The sequence below is a fragment of the Sus scrofa genome, chromosome 16 (assembly GCF_054392235.1).
Source record: "Sus scrofa isolate SSC_HxYL_T2T_F1_AM1 chromosome 16, Sscrofa_HxYL_maternal_Yorkshire_Landrace_v2.0, whole genome shotgun sequence".
In the NCBI taxonomy this organism is placed as follows: Eukaryota; Metazoa; Chordata; class Mammalia; order Artiodactyla; family Suidae; genus Sus; species Sus scrofa.
The window spans coordinates 12,303,335-12,318,262 of record NC_139398.1 but is presented as its reverse complement, the minus strand read 5'-3'; the positions used below and the strand labels follow the sequence as shown (position 1 = coordinate 12,318,262).

Sequence of the window (14,928 nt, the reverse complement as noted above, 5' to 3'; positions counted from 1 at the left end):
TTCTGGAAAGATGATGAGACCATAAAGGGCATGGGGGATGCCCTGCTGGTCCAAAGTGACCGCCTGAGAAGGTTCCAGTCTGTGGCGCAGCCCAGAAGGAAACAACCCCACACTGAGACCAAGATCCCTAAAACCAGGTCCCGGCCCACCGCCCCCACCCAGTTCTTCTTTTTTTTCTTTTTAGGGCTGAATCCGTGGCATATGGCAGTTCCCAGGCTAGGGTTCAAATCAGAGCTGCACCCCCAAGCCACAGCCACAGCAATTCGGGATCTAAGCCTTGTCTTCGACCTACACCACAACTCATGGCAGCGCTGGATCCTTTAACTCACCGAGGGAGGCCAGAGATGGAACCCACATCCTCATGGATACTAGCTGGATTCTTACCCCCTGAGCCATAATGAGAACTCCAACCATCCCCCAGTTTAGATTAACCTTTCTACCCAGACTTTTAACCCTTTTCTTGTCCCACCCGTCTCCCTCAGGATTGATGGTATCAAAGAAAAGGGAGGATTAAAACGGAGCAGGACCCCAAGGGCTTTCCCGGGTCCAAAAGCCCCTCCATGTCCCCCAGCCCCCCGATTCTTGGTTGTAGAAAAAAGGCTTTAGTCTCCCAGGCCTTCCCTGTTCCAAAGAGCAGGCTCAAGAAGCTAATGATGAGGACAACAGTCATAGTTGTCCCCACTGAGGGGCTACAGATGACAATCCAGTGTGTACCTTTGAGCTTTTCCTGCATTAATTAAGGACCCCGCCCCTGGCACCCCGCACCCCACGAGGGGGGTAATGACATGCTAACCACAAACTCTAGACACCAGACTGGCTGGGACCAGAAGGTTGATGACTGACATTTCCAAAGCATCACCCCGTTACCTCATCACCAACCAATCAGAAGGTCCATGAGCTGGTCAGGCATCCAACAACCCTCTCCCCTCATACTGTCTTTAAAAACCTTTGTGTTGGAAACTAAGATGATATTGTACATTAATTATATTTCAATAAAAACCCTCATTCTTTTGGAGTTCCTGCTGTGGCTCAGCAGGTTAGGAACTTGAAATAGTACCCATGAGGATGGGGGTTTGATTCCTGGCTTACTCAGTGGATAAAAGATCCGTGAGCTGCAGTGCAGACCACATATGCAGCTTGGATCCAGCGTTGCCATAACCTTGACGTAGGCTCAGATTCAACCCCTAGCCTGGGAATGTCCACATGCTGCAGGTGTGGCCCTAAAAAAAAAAAAAAAATCCTTTGCTTAAAAGCCATTGGAGAGGTTGGGTCCCTTGTGCATGAGCTGCCCAGCTCCTTGCTCAGCCCTGCAAATAAACTCTTCCTTTCCTGCAGGCACCCACTGTTGGAGGTTGCCATGCTGCACTTCTGGCACACAGCCCTTGCTCAGTTACACACCACATCACCCCGTAACTCCAGTCACCAGCACACAGGGGCCTAGGATGCCTCCTGGGCCTACTCCATCAACAGGACCATCTTGCCACTCAGAGCCAAGACCAGAGCACACATTTCTGAAGAACAAAAATGGGCAGGAGGAGGCGAGGGGTAAGAAAATAGCTCATCAGGGAATACGGAACACTGTCCTATCAGGTGGCCAGTGCTGTGACCTCCCCACAACCTTGAAAGCATTTGCTTTATGCTTTTGTCTGTTTCGATCCAGATGGTGACAGCCATACACCTCAACAAAGAAACGTTCCTTTGTTGCAGCCACTAGGCTTGGTTTCTTTGGGGCTGCTTCATCCCTTCAACATGTATTCTTCAAAGGGGCAAACGCAGGGAGTTCCTACTGTGGCTCATCAGGTTAAGAACCCGACTAGTATCCATGAGGATGTGGGTTCCATCCCTGGCCTCTCTCAGTGGGTTAAGGACCCAGCCATGACATGAGCTGTGGTGTAGATCGCAGATGTGGCTCCGATCTGACCTTGCTGTGGCTGTGGTGTAGGCCAGCAGCTACAGCTCCAATTCAAACCCCTAGCCTGGGAACTTCCATACACCGCAGGTGAGGCCGTAAAAGAAAAGAAGAAAAAAAAAAGGTGCAAACTCAGCATTTCCCTGCACAGGACAGGGAGGACCTGCACAGGACAGGTGGGACGTACCTGCTAGCATCAAGGCTCGGATGCACTCGGTGCGGCCCTGCATGGCGGCTTTCATCAGGGCCGTGAACCCGAACAAATTCCTCCTTTCAAGGTCAAGGCTGGGGAAATAGTTCAACAAGTAGTTGGTGATGGTGACGTGCCCTGTAAAGAGAAATGCACACATGTATGAACCACGCTCCACAGAGAGCGGGCCTCCCTACATGGAGAGGGGGAAACGTCGCACAGCCCACCTCTGGGGCAAGCTGGTCTGGGGGGAGGGCTATTCCCATCTCAGGCCACAAGAAATCATTCTCACGGGTCCAGAGAAGACACAGGGCCCTGCCCTGGCCGTGGCGTTGCTCCTCTGCTGCATTCTTATTCTCTTCTGATGACCCACTTGGAAGCCCAGGTTTCCTGTCGACCTGTTAAGGAGGGAATGTGGGGAGCAGTGATGCTGAGGGGGTGGCCTGTGGAAGCCGGAGCTGCTCCATGTGGAGGCTGGCTGGTCCCAGCAGGAGCTGCCGATGCAAGCAAATGCAGGCGCAAAACAGACAATGAAGCTCCTCGGAGCTATTTCCCAGAACTTCAGAGCCTCACAGAGGAGGAAGCCATCATCACGTCACTGCAGCAACAGGACACACCCGTCATCGCTGCCACCTGTTCGGCTCAGAAGACAAGCTCACGCTCTCTCTCTCTCTCTCTGTCTCTCTCTCACACACACACACACACACACACGGAACACAGGGAGCGCTGCCACCCTAACCCCCATCCAAAAACCCAAGCAGGTAAGAATACTTATTTCAGAATATAGATTTTGCCCCTTACATTTCCAAAAAGGGCCTGATTTTCTGTTTATTCTCAGAGGTTTTCAAAAAGCCCACACACTCTCAGGTGGTGGTAAATAAAAAGAACATAATGTAACAGGCAGCATTCTAAGGATGTTCCAGCCTCATCCACAGAAAACCCAAATGGAGCAGAGATCCTGGAACAGAACTCCTGGGCTGAGTAAAGAGGCTCTGGGGTCCAGCGTGCTGTCCAAAGGCCCCGGCCACGCTTCTTAAGTCCCCATGTGAAATGACAGGGAGCCCTCCACCCCAAACCCATTAGTCCCTTAGAGCAGGGTCCAACCTTGGCACTACTGACACCTGGGGCCAGATTTTTTTTTTTTTGTCGGGCCATCCTGTGATTTGTAGGATAGTTACACCAGCATCTCTGAGTTCCACCCACCAGAGGCCAGGAGCTACCATCCTTTTCCTCCTCCCAGGTATGACAACTAAAAGGTCTCCAGACATTGCCAAATATCCCCTGTGGGGGGGGGGGTAACCCCCGTTGAGATGCATTGTCCTAGAAGCTCAGATGTTGCCAGCTCAGGATCAAGGTGGCAGACGGCTTTCCCTCCTATCACCTTCACCCTGGCCCTGCACCCCACCAGCCCGCCTCCTGGCTGCCGTCTCCATCCTGGCCCAGCTCATGGTGGCTAACACACCCTGGGGAGTGTGAGCAGAGCTCTCTCCTGAGCCCAGGTGCCCACTCTTCATCTTTATTCAGCTCTGAAGTCCCCTTTCATCCCCACTCCATGTACGTCCCTTGGATCCCACCACTGTCACAGACGCAGGTGTGGAGCCTGGTGGACATCTCAGTGCACCCTCTGCCATTAACTGGGAGCCACCCATTCTCCACACAGGGGCCTCTGCACCTCAGGGAAGCCAGCACCGCTGAGGCTCCTTCTCCAGCTGGTGTCAGGAAAGGCACCAAGTGACATTCGAGCAGTGGCAGAGGCAGCCTTGAGGCACAAGGTGCTTCCCGAGCCCCGCCCTCCTTGCCCCTGAGCCCCCGCCCACCTTGCGCTGCAGACCCGGGGGCTGAGCCAAGGCCCTCGGCACAGCAGTGTAGAGAAGCCCCCTTCCCTGCTGCAGAGACAGCTCCTGAGCCTCCGGTTGGTCCCGTGCTGCCAGTGCTGAGCATGCCCTTCCACAGCGGAAGCTCTGCCCTCCTATCGTACTCCAAGAGAGCCAGGCGGGCGGGGACCCAGCTTCCTTCCTTGAAAGGCACCCAGATACCGCAGGCTGTTGCCCAAGCAACGGTGCAGCTTTCTCATCAACTTCCGAGTTGAAAACAAACAAGCAGCAAAAGGGCGTGGACTCTTCCAAAGGCAGTGCATCTGCTCACCATGAATCTCCGCCCGCCTCCGGGACTCACCGCAAAAATTAAAAGGTGAAACGTAGCTTTCTAACTGTTTAAGAGAAGCTGTGGGATTAACAAGCCCAAAACAAATGGGTGTGACCCTCCTTCTCTGTGACTCACAGGTTCCAAGGAGCAGCTGATGCTTTTTGACTCATTCACACCACTCTGCCTTCTACTGTCATTTACAGCACACCACCCTTAAGGGATGCTGGCTGAAGGTGCCCAAAGCAGCCTAATTGCTCTAAACTGCTGGGGTTGAGGTAGGGGTAGGGGTGGGGAGGGAGGTCTTTTGATCTCAGCTGGGTTTGTCTTCCAGCTAAACGTTTTGACATACCCTTCAGTTAGCCAGGGTCATAGTACAACAAACTGCAATTCGTTTAGAGCCATTTCTTTAAAAACATGAAGGAGTGTGTCTGCTGCAATTTTCAGCAGCATGTCCTTTGCACTGACATATCCTAAACACTGGGAACAGGCAAGGAGAGGAAAAATTGGCAATCCACAAGGCAAAAAGCTCATTATACATATTATGTAGAGATCAGGAAAAACCAACAGGCATCTGACTACAAACATCAGCTGTGAATGACCCACCAAATCACTCTCGGCTCCCCACTGGCTTTCCCAGAACAACAGAACAATACCTCTCATCACGCAGAGAACCTTGCTCAACAGAAATCAAGGAAGGACCAAATGATGCTAAGAATGAATAGATATTAACCTATGTTCTTAAAAACATGAGAATTAATCAAAAAGAGCTTTCCTTTTCTTTCATAAGATAGACAGATGATAGATAAAGTAGATAGATGATAAAGAGGTGGATAGAACACAGCATAACAGAACCCAAACATGCCCTATATTGAAATCTATTTAAGCCTAATCCAACTTTGACCTCGTGGAATAGGATTTGGTTCCTCCAGGCCTCAGAGTGGACCTAACGAGTGGGCTGACCTTACAGAGCTCAAGATATCCCCAACTCAGGGAGCCTCACACTGCCCAAGAGAAGGGCACAAGCGATCCAAGGAATAAGTTAATTCTTTTTTTAAAATTTAGTTTGTGTGAAAGTACAGTTGATTTTCAGCGTTGTGTCAATGTCTGCTGTCCAGCATAGTGACCAGTCATACACATATATACATTCTTTTTCTCCTACTGTCTTCCATCATATTCTATCCCAAGAGCTTGGGTAGAGTTCCTAGTGCCATTCAGTAGGACCTCATTGCTTATCCATCCTAAATGTAATCGTTTATGGCATAGCCTTAGTGGGATGGTGAAAAGGCCAAGCAGACAGAGATCTTAGTACTTAGGAAAGCTGGCTCTGAGAGCTCCCATGTTCAAGTTCCCAGGCTGCAACTTAAAATCTAGGTGACCCAGGGAAGGAGCGTCAACTTCACCAAGTCTGTTTCCACATTTAGAAAATGTCAATCTCACAACTGTGAAAATGACAGGAGATTAGGTGTTGTATAAAAAATGCCCCATACACAAATCTCTGGGCAGAAAAATTCCAGTTTATGCAAGTTGCTCCACTCCCAAGAAGGTACAACTGAACAACCTGCTCCTTACCTCATGGGCTGAGCACAGAGACTCCCCTCCCAAGAGCAGATCATGGGATTGGGGGTGGGGCCATATGCTTACAATAGAGAAGCCTGGACAACATGACCTCAGCCAGTGGCCAGGATCAGTCATGTCCATAGCCTGAACTGGCAATGATTCTTTGCTTGAGTCAGGGTTCTGAACCGTCTCCCTGGCCCATCTGTGCGTTTCCTTGTAAAATCTCATTTCAGCAAGAACGCTGCTAATAAGCCAGTTTAACCAGAACCCCTCCCCTGCAACCACGTCTGATGCAGTTCCTCATCCTCCCCCACCTCCCAGGTGATACTGGATCAGCCTAGCTTGTCTTCGGCAAGAATCCTGTTAGATTGGTTTGGCCACAGTCTCTCTGTTTCCTCTTCGTAATTTTCCACGCTCAGACCTCCACCCTGCTCCATGGCTTTAAATCCCACTTGTCCGGGCTGTATTCAGAGTGGAGCCCCGTCTCTCTCCCCGACTGCAAAACCACATTGCCATGGTCCTTATACCTACTGAGATGATTCTGAGTGATGTCGGCCTTACTGTCTGCAACAGGTGTCACTAAGCAGTTTTTCTCTTTAGCAAAATCCTTCAGATGATGTCATGAAAATGGCACTTTATGGTCCTCCTCTGAAAAACCCGCCACTCCAGTCTAATGATGAAAAAATCATCAGACACGTAGAAATTGAGAGACGTCCTGCAGACTGTCTGACAAGCACTCCCCAGACGGTCGAAGTCATAAAGTCTGAGAAAGTGTCACAGCCAAGAGGAGCCTGAGGGTACATGACAACTAAGTGTCACGTGGGATCCTGGCTGAGACCTTGGAACAGAAAAGGGACATTAGGGGAAAACTGAGGAAGTCTGAATGCAACAAGGACTTGAGTTAATAATAAAAATGCATTGACATGAATTTTGTTTTGTCAAATGTTGATCACACTAATAAGATCTGAATAACAAAGGGAACCAGGTGTGGGGTATATGGGAATTCTCTGCACGGTCTCTGCAGTTTTTCTGTCAGTCTGCACTCATCTAAAATCAAGCTTATTACAAAACAGAAACAGACTCAAGATTTTGAAACCAAATATATGGTTACCAAAGGGGAAACACTGCAGGGGTTGAGGGGAGGGATAAATTAGGGAGCTGGGATTGACATGTACACACCACTATATATAACACAGATAAGTAACAAGGACGGAAACAAGGACCTAAAATAGATAACAGAGAACTCTACTCAATACTGTGTAATAACCTACATGGGAAAGGAATCTGAAAAGGAATGCATATATGTATAACTGACTTACTTTGCTGTATACCTGAAACTAACACAGCTTTGTAAGTCAACTATACTCCAATAAAATTTATTTTAAAATAAAATAAAATTAATCAAATTTATCTTATGAAAGGAGGATGTAGGATAGAGCTACTCAGCAAAATTGCAAGGAAGGGGCACTGATTCTTGGCTGGCTGCTGGGTGTGGATCCTTTTCATGCCATCCACAAGCCTTGCTAGTGGTGGGGGGAGCACACTGGGAGGCTGTGCTGGGTACACAATGGATGGAAGATGGTGGTCGGGACCTGAGGGAGGGCAGGAGGGTGAAGAGGAGTTGTTGGCTCAGAGCACTCCTAAAGTGCATGGACTTCAACAGAGGAATGGATTAGGAAGATGTGGTATATATACACAATGGAATACTACTTAGCCATAAAAAAGAACAAAATAATGCCACTTGCAGCAACATGGATGCAACTAAAGATTGTCACAGTAAGTAAAGTAAGTCGGAAAGAGAAAGACAAATACCATATGATATTGATTCTATGTGGAATCTAAAATGTGGCTCAAATGAACCTATCTACAAAACAGAAACAGACTCACAGACAGAGAGAACAGACCTATGATTGCCAAGGAAGAGGGAGGAGGAAATGGGATGGATTGGGAGTTTGGGGTTAGTAGATGCAAACTATTACATGTAGAATGGATAAGCAACGCGGTCCTACTGTATAGCACAGGGAACTATAACCTGTGTCCTGGGATAAACCATGATGGAAGATGGTAGGAGAAAAAGGATGCATATATACATAGTCACTATGAGTCACTATGCTGCACAGCAGAAACTGACACAATACTGTAAATCAACTATACTGTAACTTAAAAAATTACTTTTACTTTTTTTTTTTTTTTTTGTCTTTTTGCTTTTTCTAGGGCGGCGCCCATGGCATATGGAGGTTCCCAGGCTAGGGGTCCAATCGGAGCTATAGCTGCCGGCCTACACCAGAGCCACAGCAACGCCAGATCCGAGCCATGTCTGTGACCTACACCACAGATCATGGCAACGCCGGATCCTTAATCCACTGAGAAAGGCCAGGGATCGAACCTAGAACCTCACGGTTCCTAGTCGGATTCGTTAACCACTGAGCCACGACGGGAACTCCCTAAAACGTATTTTTAAAAAAAGAATACGGTATATAGAGGGTATGGTATATATGCACAATGGAATATTACTCAGCCATAAAAAGAATGGAATAATACCATTCACAGCAAGATAGATGGACCAAGAGATAATCTTATTAAGTGAAGTACAAAGACAAATACATGATATCATTTATATGTGGAATCTTGAAAATGATACAAATGAACTTATTTACAAACAGAAATCAATTCCCAGACATAGAAAACAAACTTATGGTTACCAAAGGGGGTGGGGGGGATAAATTAGGAGTTTAGGATTAAAATGTACACATTACTATACATAACATGGATAATCGACACGGACTTACTGTATAGCACAGGGAACTATATTCAACATCTTGTAATAACCTATATTGGAAATGAATCTAACAAATATAAATACATATATATATATATATATATATATATATATATATATCTGACTCACTTTGCTGTACACCTGAAACTAACACAACATTGTAAATCAACAATATTTCAATACGATTTTTAAAAGAAAAGGAAGTGAATGGACAGGGCTTGGTGACTGTGGGGGCTGAGCCAAGTAACAGAAAAAGAAAGGCCAAAGATGATCCCTGGTACCACCCCAGCTCCAGGGTTCTGGCTTCACTTTGCATGGCCAGTAGCATTTCCTCTGAGGGTGTGTCGGGGCAGAAGATCCTGGTAGCCAAGCTTGACTATATGCCCATCTATGTTATCAAAGAAAACGAAAGTGCCCTTCGGTTAATTGTCACGGTTCTTAAGAAAAAAGTTAATGTCTATACATTCTTAGAAGCATCAGGTCCACCTATGATTTCCATCCCCAAGTGGGAAATTTTAAACTTTTCCACTAAGTCACACAGCAAACCCCTCTCTCGGGAGATGACACACATCTCACAGAGGGAACTGAAACCACAAGAAGGGAACCCCCTCAACTTTCCCCATCACCCCAAAACTTCCCCGCATCCCTCCTAGTGAAAAGGAGGGTGACTCTTCTCCTATTTAAAGACGCCAATCTCTCCTCCCCTTCCAGCACTTGAAAACCACCCCCACCCCCGCCTATTTCTGGGGAATATATATATGCTACAAACTCCTTCCTCTTTCTCTTCAGCCTCTCCCCCCTTGCAAATTCATCCCCATCTGATTGTGGTAATAACCTAAATTCCTCACCTTGCCTCTTACCAGATGATTCTAAAGTTCTGTCAAGAAAAATGTTGGCCACGGGATGTCTGCAGGCATGGTGCAAGCAGAAACTTGAAACACACTCTCTCAGTGGGCTAGAGGTTGAATCAGAGCTATAACGGCCGGCCACAGCCACAGCAACGCCAGAGCCGAGGTGCGTCTGTGACCTACACCATAACTCATAGCAATATCAGATCATTAACCCACTGAGGGAGGCCAGGGATCCGACCTGCATCCTCATGGATACTAGTCAGATTCATTTCCCCTGAGCCACGATGGGAACTCCCATCTTTTCTGTTTCTTTATCTTTTTTTCTTTTTGACTACACCTGTAGCATGTGGAAGTTCTGGGTCCAGGTATGAACCTATGTCACAGCAGTAACCAGAGCCGCAGCAATGACAACACCAGATCCTTAACCACCAGGGGAACTCCATCCTTTCTGTTTCTGAAATCCTGTCTTTCTGCACATAGCTTGCCCTTCTGATTGTCTTCTCATCTCTCTGGCCACTCCTCAGCTTTCTTGGTGAGTTCATCTGTTCCTCAGATGTGTGACTAAGCCCTCTTCTCATCCCATTCACTCTCCCTCAGTGATCCCATCCAATCACACGGATCTAGTTATGACCCTAAAGCTCCAGATCACTTGTCTCTAGCTAATCTCTCTTCTTGAGTTTCTTACCTAAATATCTGTCTACTGGATAATTCGCCTTGGGCATCCCACCAACAAATCAAACTCAACACATCAACCCTAAGACACATTCCTTCCAAAGCTGCCCCTCCTGCCCACATTCTTTACTCAGTGTGGGATACCACCAAGCACAGACTGAGGTGCCTGAGCCAGAAGTCTGGGCTTTCTCTTCAGCCCTCCCCTACTGCTTCCCCATCCAAGTATCACGGAATTCTACCAACGCCACCTCTTAAGTATCTTCCAAACCTGTCCACATTTCTCCATCTCCACTTCTAACCTGGATCCAGGCTACTCCATCCTTACCGGGGTTCGCCCCTCTCCTAACTGAACTCCCGGGTCCGTTTCTGCTCCATTCTCTACACCATCAGCAAGAAACTGTTCTGACCAACACAACTGCTACTTAAAACCCTTCCTGGTTTCTACTCTTTTGATGAAATCTCACCTCTTTAACTAGCTAGCCCCTTTTCATCTGGCCCTGACCTCTGAAGGATAGCAGAATATGCCACCCCAAAACATGCAACTTTGGCAGAATTATTTTGAGCTGACTGAGAAGAAGCAGATACAAGAAAAGCCCCCTGCCCTCCCCCATTTACCTAAAAGCAGGACATGAATTTTCTGATTTTATGCTCTTCTTTCCCCCCAGTTTTACTGAGATATAATTAACATACAGCACTGTGTAAGATTGAGGCGCACAGAATAATGATTTTACTTACCTATATCATGAAATACTACCACAATATGTTTAGTTAACACTGGTCATCTCCTGTAGGTACAAAAGGAGAAGGGAAATGGCTTTTCTTCTTTGCAATGAGAACTCTTCAAAAACTAGTTTCCTTTGTCGTGCCATTTCTCCACACATCTGTTGTTCTTTATGGAAGATAACATATAAGCCAGTTCTGAGCCACTTCCTTGAGTTACTTGTTTTTCCCAGGGTGTCCCCCATTTATACATGAGGTTATAAACATCTGGTTTTCTCTTGTTATTCCTTTATGACAGGGGTCTCAGACAGGAACTCAGAAGGGAAGAGACAAGGTTATTTTTCCTGCCTTATATCCCCTCTTCATCCTCAGCTCTGGTACCATGCCCTTCTACTTGACTCTGTAATCACACAACTCTCTTTTAAATTCACCTGAGCACCATGCTTTCTCAAATCTGGTGGCCTTTGCACAGGCTAGTCCCTTTGCCTAGAATATTCTTCCTTTGCTTTTAATCCAGCTACCTGATGAGCCATCTGTTTCAATGGAGGCTCTGCCCTGGTCCCCAAGCCTGGAGTAGGAACCTGAACCATGATGCCCTAGGCTCCACATTTCCATGTGGCTGTGGATTCCCACGGTCACCACAACCCTCATGACCCTTGCTCATAAGTCCAAAACTTTAACTGATTGGAAGCTCAATAAATATTTCGTTAAGTGAAAAGGCTGAAGGATTCCTATTTCTTCCTTGAAAAAAGCTCACTTATCAAAAAGGCTGCCAGGAATTCCTATTGTTGTGCAGCAGAAATGAATCTGACTTTTATCCATGAGGATGTGACTTCAATCTCTGGCCTCACTCGGTGGCTGGGCGATCTGGCATTGCTGCACTGCCGTGGGCTGTGGTGTAGGCTGCAGACAAATCTTGGATCCCGGGTTGCTGTGATTGTGGCTGTGGCTGGCAGCTGTAGCTCCGATTCAACCCCTAGCCTGGGAACTTCCATGTGCTGAGGGTACTGCCGCCCCTAAAAAGCAAAAAAAAAAAAAAAAAAAAAAAAAAAAAAAAAAAAAAAGGCTGCTCAAAAGACTGCCAATTATCAAGCCATAACCCACATTCTCTAAAGTCACACAGCCATCACAATTATTAATTATTGATTCACTTAACATGTAACTGAATACCAATTATGGGCTAAAACCTTGCTTATTCCTTTATTCAAGGAAAAGAAACAGACAGTAAGCCCATGCTGCTCTAAAAATGGGACAATGTTACAAAATTTAGGGTTGTCTAAAGACTTGATTGTTCTGACACCAGGCACTCAAAAGGTAGTTTCCCAAACCAGGCCAGTAGAGGGAACTGTTGACTGGCACTATCAAGTCCCTGCAGCGTTGGAGAGAAGAGATTCTCTCCATGCAGAAGAAGGGAGAGTGCAGGGGGGAGCAGGGGAGGGCAGCCCAGACAGGCCTCCTCTCTGACACCGAGGGGCAGGGCCAGGTCCTGCGAGGAAGGCGCATTGCCGTGCCTGGTCAGAAAGGCTCCGAAAACTGGTGTTTAACAGGAAAGGCCAGGCAATGCTGGAAACCTCAGAGACTTCCCAAGTTCTAATTTATTTGAAACAGCAGAAACTGAGTAAAAGGAAAATGCTTCAAAACTCCATAAAAATCACAATGAGGTCAGATTAAAATCAGGACCGTGTGATGATAATAAAATAAGATAAATACAATGAAGAGGCATCTATTCCTGGCTCAGGCCAACTCATACACTCCCCTCTCAAGTGGGACCCTCCCGAAATCCAGGGTCCCATTAGAGTCGGCAGCCTGAGCCCATGGGCTATCCCCAGGAACCTCAGGGCCACCCAGTCCCCAGCAACAGTGACGTGAATAATAGCAGGCTGGCTCTCAAGGCATTTCCTCCAAAACCTGAAAGGTAAGTTCGAGGAATAATAAACAAGTTTGAAGGATGCCCAGGGGTTACTTACACGGAACCAACTTGATCTTACCCAGTTTTTCTCCCTGCGTCTTATTCCTGCTAAAGAGGAACAAGAAATGGAGAATGTGGAGTTCCCGTCGTGGCACAGTGGAAACAAATCCAACTAGGAAGGATGAGGTTGCGGGTTTGATCCCTGGCCTCGCTCAGTGGGTTGGGGATCCGGCATTGCTGTGAGCTGTGGTGTGGGTCGCAGACGAGGCTCAGATCTGGCGTTCTGGCGCCTCTGGAGTAGGCTGGCAGCAACAACAGCTGCAATTAGACCGTTAGCCCAGGAACCTCCATATGCCGTGGGTGCAGCCCTAAAAAGGACAAAAAAAAAAAAAAAAAGAAAAAAGAAAAAAAGAAAAAGAAATGGAGAATGTAAACACATAAAGCCTGGGACTGGTAATTCATTTCTTTGATAATCTTACTGCACTTTTGTTAGGGGGAGTATGGAAGAGAGGTTCAAATTATTGGCTAAATGAGATGGAGGGTTTATTTGAGGCTCTATTTTCATACATTCTCTCCACAGTAAAGGCCTACTTCAGATTTGACTGTATCTTTATTCTGCATAAAGATCCTTGGAGGTTAGGCTTTTCAGAGGACACCGAACAGGCAGATCAAGGCATCTGCATCTTAATTTGCACTCACAAATGCTGCGTGAGTCCTGTAAAAAGCCAGGACTCTCAGACAAGCTACACAGCCTAATAGCAAATAATGTAAACATGCAGTCGCTTTACAGTTTTTCTTAACCACACAGATTCTGTGGGGCCCCATGCCGGCCTGACCAAGTCATCTGGTGTCACTCCACCGCCCTGGCCAGCAACTTGTTTTGACGCTGAGGCGTGTGACACAACCCTGGCAGATAGAAACAAAGCTGTTCTGGAGGCTTCTGGAAATGTTTCCTATCTCAGAGAACAGATCTCATACAGGGCTTGGCTCCTCCTTCTTGAAAGCTCTCATGGTGTAACATGAAGCTATGCTGCTTGGAGCCGCCAGGCTGTCTGTGGATTGTGAGGGAAAGGTCAAGGGCATTTCTGAGAAGCTGGCCCTGGGTCCTGACATCACAAAGCCATGCAGTGAAGCAACGCCTCAACTGCCACCTTCAGACAGGTCATGTTGCAAGCCATTTCCTCATCGCTGAAGCCTGTTTCCCTATGTATTCAGTAAGTCGAACCCAAAAGGATCGTAACAGATCCTAGCATCCGATGATAATCAGGGAAATAAAACTGCAAACGTGAGATTTGGAGTGGCCTGACACTGAGAAAAGTCCCTTTCCAGGATAAGAACCCCCTTGGGAACATGGTGGGAGGTAGGAGTTGGCACAGGTTTCCTTAAAGCCACTTGGCAGGGGTTATATAATGTGCACATTTAAAACGCACAGGCCCTGGAGTTCTTGCTGTGGCATGGTGGGTTAAGAATCCAACTGCAGTGGCTCAGGTAGCTGCAAAGGTGTGGGTTTGGTCCCTGGGGCAGTGGGTTAAGGATAGGGCATTGCCATAACTGAGGTGTAGGTCACAGCTGAGATTCAATCCCTGGCCCAGGGAACTTCCATATGCCATGGGTGTGGTCATAATAAAATAGAAAATAAAACGTGCACGCTCTTTGATGAAGCAATTGAATTCTGAGAATCATCCATCCATTTCTTTTTTTTCCTTCTCTGCCTGGCTCTGACCTCCAAAAACTGCACTTGCAGGTTCCTTAGTCCTGAAGGTGCGGCTCAGCTGGGGCTGGAGGTGGGGGTGTGTGTGTGGGGGGGTATGTGCCCTGCCCCCATCTACCTCCCACCTCAAGGGGCTCAGATGTCCAAGGTCCCAGCTCCTGGGGGCAGGGGGCAGCCCTCTGAGTGCCCCCTCTCTCCAGGGCCCACCCCTAAGCTCTGCCCACCCCCCAACAACAGTCCCCCTACAGATTCTCTACATTAGCCTCTGGGTACACCTGCCAGGATGCTGACAGGTAAGCCCTCCTCAGAAATGTACCCTGAGACACAAGACTTCACTCCAGCTTTGTCCATAACAAGCTCATCAGAAACCCCTGCACACTCGACTTTAAATTCAGGAGACAGGATTATGCGTACTTTTGCCTGTCCACCCACAGACCTAGCACTTAGCCGAGCACTTAGACATGAAGTGACTGCTGGGTAAATAT

The 14,928-nt window shown here is 47.5% G+C and overlaps 1 protein-coding gene across 6 annotated transcripts in view; it reads right to left on the bottom strand.

Moving 5' to 3' along the window:
- Positions 1–14,928, bottom strand: part of ANKRD33B (ankyrin repeat domain 33B) — an 84,250-nt gene that overhangs the window by 15,033 nt on the left and 54,289 nt on the right. For 4 of the 6 annotated variants that reach the window (XR_014830774.1, XM_003134179.5, XM_085001713.1 and 1 more), the window contains one exon: positions 2,097–2,237. Coding sequence is in view for 4 of the 6 variants with exons in the window: in XM_003134179.5 (XP_003134227.1) it covers positions 2,097–2,237 (141 nt within the window). In the remaining 2 variants the exon portion in view is untranslated. Of the gene's footprint in view, positions 1–2,096; positions 2,238–3,916; positions 4,425–14,928 lie in introns of those variants that run through there. The other 2 variants (XR_014830775.1, XM_085001711.1) reach the window with 2 other exon arrangements.